This window comes from Urtica dioica, chromosome 11 (assembly GCF_054948205.1).
Source record: "Urtica dioica subsp. dioica isolate 48M chromosome 11, U.dioica_male_clone48M_v1_H2, whole genome shotgun sequence".
NCBI lineage: Eukaryota > Viridiplantae > Streptophyta > Magnoliopsida > Rosales > Urticaceae > Urtica > Urtica dioica.
Window position 1 is genome coordinate 19,203,150 of NC_142766.1, and position 9,104 is coordinate 19,212,253.

At 40.1% G+C, this 9,104-nt stretch overlaps 2 protein-coding genes across 2 annotated transcripts; both read left to right on the forward strand.

Annotated features, from left to right (window-relative positions):
- Window positions 1-590: 590 nt before the first annotated feature.
- On the forward strand, window positions 591-3,191 carry LOC149382031 (E3 ubiquitin-protein ligase RSL1-like). Its single transcript, XM_089601846.1, has 3 exons — window positions 591-1,378; window positions 1,622-2,376; window positions 2,963-3,191. Exons 1-3 carry the CDS (start codon window positions 737-739, stop codon window positions 3,162-3,164), a joined length of 1,599 nt encoding a protein of 532 aa, XP_089457972.1. The 5' UTR covers window positions 591-736; the 3' UTR covers window positions 3,165-3,191.
- A 2,769-nt stretch (window positions 3,192-5,960) lies between these two features.
- LOC149382032 (E3 ubiquitin-protein ligase RSL1-like) lies at window positions 5,961-8,883 on the forward strand. Its single transcript, XM_089629732.1, has 3 exons — window positions 5,961-6,739; window positions 7,177-7,949; window positions 8,281-8,883. The coding sequence occupies exons 1-3, from the start codon at window positions 6,161-6,163 to the stop codon at window positions 8,567-8,569; spliced, it is 1,641 nt and encodes a 546-aa protein (XP_089485858.1). The 5' UTR covers window positions 5,961-6,160; the 3' UTR covers window positions 8,570-8,883.
- The last annotated feature ends 221 nt before the right edge of the window (window positions 8,884-9,104 follow it).

Consider the following 9,104-nt stretch of genomic DNA (forward strand, 5'->3'; position numbering starts at 1 on the left):
TAATATCCTAACAGTGTCTACAATTGAAATTAAAAAAAAAATAGTAAATTTGGTTTAGAAAACACCATTAAGTAAAATAAAGAAAAAGCAAATTGGTAAATGTGGATTTTAATATATATATATATATATATATATATATATATATATATATATATATATATATATATATATATATGGCTTCATTTAAACAGCCCTCCGGTTTAAAACTCCCGCACATGGAGTAGGAGATCCTTTACCGAACAAAAACCATAACCTCGTGAATTTAAGCCCTATTGAAACATCTCGTGAGTAAAACATATGAGATCTCGCGGGATCTAATTTCTCATATTATTGGTACCACGTGAGAATGAGATGAAAAAAACTATATTTTAAAATATGATATCGGAATTTTTGATCTGGTACTGTGAGACGAAAGTGGGATCCAGGACTAATTTAGTACCATATTAATTTTTGTTTATATATATATATATATTTTTTACTCATATAAGTTATTTTAAAATTGAAATATTTAATAAAGAATTAAAAATAAATATGGGATTTCCGTAACCGTAAAATATTATACCGGGAAATCCAATTCCCACACGTGGTCCTTAAAACGAAATCAATTTCTCTGCTCATGAAACAAAAAACGCAGTGATAAATGCCTCCTTGTTTTCAGGAAGGAAAAGAAAAAAAAAAACATTAAAATTAAATGCCCGTTTATCCCAAGTAGGCCCCAGCAAATCTTCTCAAAGAAATGACAAACAATTACAAATATAAATACATCTCTTTTAAATTAAAAAAAAAAAAAAAAAAACGAACATTACACACTCCTTTGTCATCTCCCATGGCGGGGTATTTCCCCGACTCCGATGACGAAGATCATCATCTCTTCCGCCGATTCCCTCCGGTCAACGTTGGTCAACGCGCCGAATATCCTTTTCTTGCGGCTTCAGAGTCCGTCGACTACGACCACAACTTCGACCTCGACTTCGCTTCCCGCCTCCAGCTCGAAGAAGCTCTCGCCGCCTCTCTAGCCCTAAATCCTCCCTCCGCCGCGCCGGAATATGACAGACACGGCGACCGAGGCCTCCGCGCCGAAATCCCAACGAGGCCGTTCGGCGAGGGCTCGTCGAGGACCGCCGGAGAGTCGTCGAACGCGGCGTCGTTCTCGGTGTACTTCAGAGGCATCGCGGCGGCGGAGAAGGCCGGGATCGGCGTCGCGATATACGATCCCGGCGGTGTCTTGGTTTTCCAGGCCAGGAAGCCTCTTCTTGGCGGCGAGACTAGCCGCGTCGCAGCCGAAGCCAATGCTCTGGTCCAAGCGCTCACCGAAGCTCTGGCTCTCGGCTTGAAGCGGATTGTCCTCCATTGCCAAAGCCTAATTATTCACAACTACGTAAGTTCAGGCCGTGTTTCTTTTACTACATAGAACTTGGAATATCTTTGACATTTCTTGAATGGAATATCAAACAATTTCTTGAAAAAGAAAAGGCACTTATCTTTCTTGTTAATTAGCTTCCATTTCTGCGTCATATATTTACATATAAATGTTCAGAATGTGGAGTCTTGGGAAGTCAATGAAATTCTTGTTTATGAGATATTGGATCCTTGACATCAATTCTCACACACACCTCTGTAGATTTTGGGGAGATGGAAAGCGAAGCAGCGAAAGGTTGTACCGCTCATCGAAAGTGCGAAAATTTACCAACAATGGTTCGTCGCTTGCGACTCGAGATTACTTCCGCGGTACGATAAGAACATAATGTTCGTAACCGGACTCGCCCGAGAGGCAATAGACTCTCAGCCGCCGAAGAGCGCTCTCGAGACCTGCGTTATCTGCTTGGAAGACGCTGAACCGAGCCAAATGTTCTCAGTCAAGAACTGCAAGCACAGATTCTGCTTCTCGTGCATGAGACAGCACGTCGAGTACAAGCTCATGGACGCCCTGATGCCCAAATGCCCGCACCAGAACTGCAGATCCGAGCTCAGGCTATCGAGCTGCGAGGTGTTTCTGACCCCGAAAATCGCGGCATTGATGAGGGAGCGAGAGAAGGAAGAAGAGACACCGGTCACGGAGAGGGTCTACTGCCCGAACCCGAGGTGCTCGGCTCTGATGTCTCGAGCCGAGGCCGCTGAGGTGTCGAGCAGAGAAGGTATCGACGTGGAGCGAGTCGGGGCAAGGACGTGCGTGAAGTGCAGAGGCTTGTTCTGCGTGGAATGCAAAGTCGTTTGGCATCGGAATATGAGCTGCTTCGAGTATCGGCTCAGGAACCCGAACCCGGCTCCAGAGGAGGCCGAGCTCAAGCGACTCGCCTCCGAGAATATGTGGCGTCAGTGTAAGAAGTGCAACCTTGTCATCGAGCGCGCCGAGGGTTGCAACCGCATGATTTGTAGGTATGTACAAAATGATCATCAAACTTTTGATTTTGTAGAAATTTTATAGCTTTTTTTTTTTTTTTTTTTTTTTTTAATGAAATTCAACATTCGAACCGCGAAAATAGTATTTTAGAAGGTATCATAAAAACAATGTCTAAAAAATCTAAAATTGTTTTAACTTTTAGTTTGTGGTTTTAGAGTGAATATAATTTTAGTTAGTTTTTTTTTTAAGTATTTATTTATTATAATGAAATTCAACATTTAAACAGCTAAAATAGTATATTACAAGGTATAAAAAAAAAAAAAAAAAAAAAAAAAACAAACAAAAACAATGTCTTACTCTAAAATTGTTTTAACTTTTATATTGTGGTTATAGAATGAATGTAATTTAATTAGTCTTTTTTTTTTCAATTTATAAAGATTAATAAGTTACTTAAATATGTAAATATGGTTTAGGCATTTAAATCTCAGAATTTTTTATAACGACGTCCAATTTTCTTTATAAAATATTTAAATTGCTACAAATAAGCAGTTTAGCGACGACTAAAATGTCACTCACAAGAGTTTTATTTATTTATTTATTTGATTGTTGTTTGGTTTGTAGATGTGGGTACCAGTTTTGTTACAAGTGTGGGTCTGAGTATTCAAGGTCTTGTTCTTGCCCGCTAAGGAATCAGAATGATGAAGAAGAAGATGAAGATTTAGATTTCGATGTAGAGGATTTACTGTTAGCAATACAAGGAGTAAGAAATGAATATTTTGACAGAGGGCTCTTCTTTAATCCCTATGATCGGAGGTTCATTTGAATGTGATCATCATAAGTAATATGCCTAAACAGAAGCTGGATCTTCAATATCCTCGAGTTCTTTGTTGATAGTCCCGAGTAAACAAAATCTTCCAATGATTCATGACGTCGTACATTAATTTTTTTCTTTGGTTTAAAATAAACACCATGCTTTGTTTATTATGTGAAGAAAGTTTGTCGTGCACAAGAAGGTTGCTAAAAAAACAAAGGAAGCTTTGTTTCAAAACCTCCGAGTCTTTTACACTTCGGCTCGGTTTATAACTCGGATTTTACTATCAAAATGAAAATTTGAAAGAGATTAGAGAGAACATCAAAATTCTACAACTCAATGAAATTTTGAGGGAAAGAGAAATGAGCAAGTGAGAAGAGAGATAAACTTGTAGTTTGAACTTTGAATTATATTTTTCACTTATACACTAAAAGAAAAATGAAATTATCAGAAATTCCTCTCGTAGCGCAACTTTATAATTATAGTTTCATGATAGGATCACCGTCATAATCCCTTTAATTCCATGAATATCTTTTATTTATTTATTATTATTATTATGTCATCAGGTAGCCTTTTTTGTGTGACTAATGTTAATGTCAATTTTTGAATAAAAAATATAAGAGATAGACTCGAGAGAGATTAGTGGGAATTAAGAGAGATTTAGGTTAAATTTTTCCAATTTAGTCATCTTTAGAATTCTCATTCTAATCAATCGAATCGATGATCTAATGATGTTGCGCCTTTTTCGCTTGTCTTATCGCTTTTAAATCATTGTTAATCACTTTTACTCATTTTTCATTTTAATTTCACATCACTTAAAACCACAAAAACCCCTACTTTTATATTTCCATAACTAAAAAATGTATTCTAATTAGTTTGCATTGAAAATTGGGACGAGTTCTTCGTGAAATTTGATACTCGTGCTCTAGCGCGCTTTATTACTTGACGACACGTGCGCTTGCGTCGTGTCGTGAGAGTTTTCCGTAAGAAAAAAAACTCGCCATCAAGTTTTTACCGCCGTTACCGGGGAACTTTGTTTTATTTTCTATTGAATTAACCAATTTATTTTTTGAGTTATTTGATGTCTTTTGTTCTTATCTTGTGCTTCTCTTGTGTTTTAAACGTTTATGCGATGAATTGCATCCCCACACATCCCCATCACCAACGAAATCGAGCGAGCTTGCTGAAAGAGACCATTAAGCCCAAGCACCATATGCGCGTCGTCAATTCAAAGATGACGATGAGCAAAGGACCATTCTCAGTATGATCAACCAATTTTCGACGAGCACCAATCGGCGATTCGTGTCCCGGAGGTGGAAAGAAATCCCAACTTTGAGATTAAAACCTCTAACAATCCACATGGTACAAAATGACCAATTTTCTAGGAGTCCTTTTGAACATCCGCAAGACCACATCAACAACTTTTTATGGATTTGTGCCACTTTTAACATCCCACACTTATCCAAAGAAGTCGTTCGACTTCGGGTTCTCCCGTTGTCCATCCGAGACCGCGCGCAAGGGTGGTTGACCTCATTTTCTTGAAGTTCATCTCCCGATTCTTCACATTCAAGAAGATGACACATAGAAGGAATGAGATTCATAACTTCGGGCAATATGAAGGAGAGTCATTCTACGATGCATGGGCATGCTTCAAGGATATGGTTCGAAGGTGTCCTAACCACAACATTGTGTGATGGATCTAACTCCAAATCTTCTATAGCGGACTCACGCCATCGACCCAAGACCAAATCAACATCGCGGCTAATAGGTCTCTTCTCAACATTAAGCCCATCAATACCTTCGCGCTACTCGAGACGTTGGCTATTGTCAACTGTCAATGTCCGGTGGAGCAAATATTATTTAACAAGGACCCATCGACTCCGAAAATGGAGCTCCTCAAGCCGTTGATGCTCGAGGCTGCGAACCTAGCCAATAGCTTCCAAGGGAGAGAGTTGGAGGCGAAGTCAATACGAACAACATCGCACAACAAGTGTACGTCATGTTCGGGCGAATTTTGTGGAAACTACCACACGGGTGCGAGAAATAACAACTCGAACCCTAGTGAAAGAATCCTCAAGGTCATATGCCGATGCAACCGGCTCCTAACAATATCACTATTATTCGCCTCCTCCTCAAACCAAACCAAGAGATCGGATTCGTAGCTCGAATTGGAGCTCACAACAAGGAGTGACAGGAACCTCTAAACATAAACCATTCTCTTGTGACTCGGCTAAATCATTGTTGGCAAAGCTTCCAAAAAGAAAGAATAAGTGAGTTTATGAATTGAGATTTCCACATCTGTACTATAGTTGAAGATGAGAGGAATGAGTTTCTACTTTCTAGTCCCGCCAAATTTAAAGATCATAGCCATCAAATTGGTAACAAAAAATAAAACGTAAGAGATCATAGCCAAGCCAACCAACGGCCAAGGAAGGAACCGGCCAAATTAACGAGAAGAGAACCGAAGAGTCTAATGATCTAAAGCTCTATTCCCTAAAAAAACATTCATGCTGACCCATTTGTTTATTGAGCGTTGCTATTTGGCCCGATTCACGATTCATGGACGATCCACTCACGTGTTGACACGTGGCAGTTCGTTGCCACGTGTCAACACGTGAGTGGATCGTCCATGACTCGTGAATCGGGCCAACAATCAATTCCCTTGTTTATTTTGAAATTCTCATTTCCACACTTGAATAAAGTAACAACAAACATTTCGGCTTAAACGGAATCCATATCTCTTCAATCTTCTCACGAAACAAAATGCAGCGCGAAGAACAAAAAAAAAAAAAAACTCTTTCCAATGCAATATATCAATTCTAAAAGGAAAAAAAAAAAAAAATTAAATTAAATGCACATTAATACCCAAGTAGCCCCAGCAAATCTTCTCAAGAAATAACTCGTCCAAATATATAAACAGACTTTTCAAATTTCAAATATAAAACATCCCTTAAAAAAAAAAAAAAAAAAAAAAAAAGGTACGCACATAACTCTTTTTGTTCTCTCCCATGGCCGAGTACTTCCCCGACTCAGATGACGAAGATTTTGATCGCTACCCCTACCGCCGATTCTCGCCGATCAACGTTGGTCAACGCGCTGAACATACTTTTCCGGCGGCTTCGGAGTTCGTTGATGATCACAACGACCTTGATTTCGACCTTGACTTCGCTTTCCGCCTCCAACTCGAAGAAGCTCTCGCCGCCTCTCGAGCCCTAAATCCTCCCTCCGCCGCACCGGAATATGACCGAGACGCCGTCCACGGCCGAGGCGCTAAGGGCCAGCGCGGCGAAAGCCTAAAGACGCCGTTCGGCGAGGGCTCGTCGAGGACCGCCGGAGAATCGTCGAACGCGGCGTTTTTCTCGGTGTACTTCAGAGGTCTTGCGGCGGAGGAGAAGGCCGGGATCGGCGTCGCGATTTACGATCCCCACGGTGTCTTGGTTTTTGAGGCCAAGAAGCCGCTTCAAGGCGGCGAGACTAGCCGCGTCGCAGCCGAAGCCAAGGCTCTGGTCCAAGCGCTCAGCGAAGCTCAGGATCTCGGCTTGAAGCGGATTGTTCTCCATTGCCAAAGCCTAATTATTCACAATTACGTAAGCTCAGGCCGTGTTGTTTTTAGTAAAAAGAATTTGGCTTATATTCCTTTCTATTGATGTTGGTGCGATATTTGGTTTATCTAGAGTCCCCTAACATCTTTTGAGTCAAGGAACTACTTGCTCACAAGAGCATGAACTAATTTGCTTGATCGAAAATGGGACGAGTCATAAAAAGGCGGTAAAAAGCTGTCCATGGGATGGAAGTCTTTTGTAGAATCGGGAATTCGAGATATAATATCAAACTTTTTTTTAAGACTCTATAATGAGATACCTTTCTATCTTTTTTTGTTATCTTACATGTCTGCATTCTATATTTACATATATATATTTGTTTATAATCTGCAGTCTTGTGAGTCATGAAATAATTCATTATAAGACATGACTGAGTAGCTTGAATAGTGTTTGTTGACATAATTTTTCACTCACCTCTGTAGATTTTGGGTAGATGGAAAGTGAAGCAGCGAAAGCTTGTACTGCTCATCCAAAAGGCGAAAATGTTCCAACAAGGGTTCGTTGCTTGGGACTCGAGATCAGTCCCGTGGTACAATAAAAACATCAAGTTTGTAACCAAACTGGCCCGAGAGGCAATAGACTCTCAGCTCCCGAGCAACACGGCCTCCAAAACCAGCGCTCTCGAGACCTGTGTTATCTGCTTGGAAGACAACGAGCCGAGCCGAATCTTCTCTCCTAAGAACTGCAAGCACAGATTCTGCTTCTCGTGCATGAGACAGCACGTCGAGTACAAGCTCCGGAATGCCCTCATGCCCAAATGCCCTCACGAGGACTGCGAATCCGAGCTCAAGCTATCGAGCTGCGAGGTGTTTCTGATCCCAAAATTCGCAGCCTTGATGAGGCAGCGAGAGAAGGAAGACGAGACACCGGTCCCGGAGAGGGTCTACTGCCCGAACCCGAGGTGCTCGGCTCTGATGTCTCGAGCCGAGGCCGCTGATTTGTCGAAGAGAGAAGGTATTGATGTGGGGCGAGTCGGGGCAAGGATGTGCGTGAAGTGCAGAGGCTTGTTCTGCATGGAATGTAAAGTCGCTTGGCATCAGAACTTGAGCTGCGTCGAGTATCGGCTCAGGAACCCGAACCCGGCTCCAGAGGAGACTAAGCTCAAGCGACTCGCCTCTGAGAATATGTGGCGTCAGTGCAAGAAGTGCAACCTTGTCATCGAGCTCGCCGAGGGTTGCTACCACATGACTTGCAGGTATGTACAATATGATCATCAAACTTTTGATTTTGTTGCTAAAATTGTAGTCACAAGAACAATTTCAATTGTTTTAACTTTACTTTGTGGTTTCAAAGTGAATATAATTTAATTAGGTTTTTTGAGGAGGAAACTAAGAAGTTACTCTAATTTGTAAATATGCTTTAAGCCGTTTAAATCTCAGAATTTTCTTTTATAAAATATTTAAAATACTACAAATCGATAGTGTAGCGACTAAAAGTCACTCGCAAAATCATGAGAGATCACTTTGAAGGTGTTTTTATTTTACCTTTTTATAAATGTATTTATTTGATTGTTGTTGGATTTGTAGATGCGGGTATGAGTTTTGTTACAAGTGTGGGTCTGAGTGGAAAAACAAGAATTCAAGGTGTTGTTCTTGCCCGCTATGGAATGAGAATAATATATTGTATGAGGATGAAGATGAAGATGAAGATGAAGATTTCGATTTCTATGAAGATGAAGATTTCGATTTCGATGAAGATGAAGATTTCGATGAAGATGATTTTGCGTTACGGTTAGCAGTAGACGAACTCGGAGATGAATTTTTTGACGGTACTGGACTGCTCTTCTTTAATCGTTATGATGGCAGATTCATTTGAATGTGATTATCATAGCTATTATGTCTAAACAGAAGCTGGCTCTTCAATATCCTTGAGTTCTTTGTTGATATTCCAGAGTAAAACAAAAATTTCCAATGATTCATCACTTCGTATTTTAATTTTTGTCTTTCTTTTAGAAAACACCATGCTTATCTAATATTATGTGAAGAAAGCTTGTCGTCTATAGAAAGGTTGCTGAGAAAACTAAGGAAGTTTTGTTTCAAAACCTGGACTCTCTTGTACTTCGTCTCTGTTCACAAATCGGACTTCACTATTATATGAAAATTTGAAAGAGGATAGAGGGAACATCAAAATTCTATGTTCTGTTTGAATTTTTATTTTCACTTATTAACTAAAAGAAAAACAAACTACTCACGTGGCGCAACTTTATAATTTAAATTACATGATAGGATTTTTTTTGTTATCATCACTTTACTTCCATAATGTAGGAGAGCTTCGAGATGCCAAATCTACCGCTGAGGTCGTTAACATTGCTTTTTTAGTGGTTTCATTAGGTAAACCTGAAATATCGCGA

Coding starts and splice junctions, on each gene's coding strand:
- LOC149382031 (XM_089601846.1), top strand. CDS start 737: ATGACAAACAATTACAAATATAAATACATCTCTTTTAAATTAAAAAAA. Junction 1,379..1,621: donor GCCTAATTATTCACAACTAC/GTAAGTTCAGGC, acceptor ACACCTCTGTAG/ATTTTGGGGAGATGGAAAGC. Junction 2,377..2,962: donor TGCAACCGCATGATTTGTAG/GTATGTACAAAA, acceptor TTTGGTTTGTAG/ATGTGGGTACCAGTTTTGTT.
- LOC149382032 (XM_089629732.1), top strand. CDS start 6,161: ATGGCCGAGTACTTCCCCGACTCAGATGACGAAGATTTTGATCGCTAC. Junction 6,740..7,176: donor GCCTAATTATTCACAATTAC/GTAAGCTCAGGC, acceptor TCACCTCTGTAG/ATTTTGGGTAGATGGAAAGT. Junction 7,950..8,280: donor TGCTACCACATGACTTGCAG/GTATGTACAATA, acceptor TTGGATTTGTAG/ATGCGGGTATGAGTTTTGTT.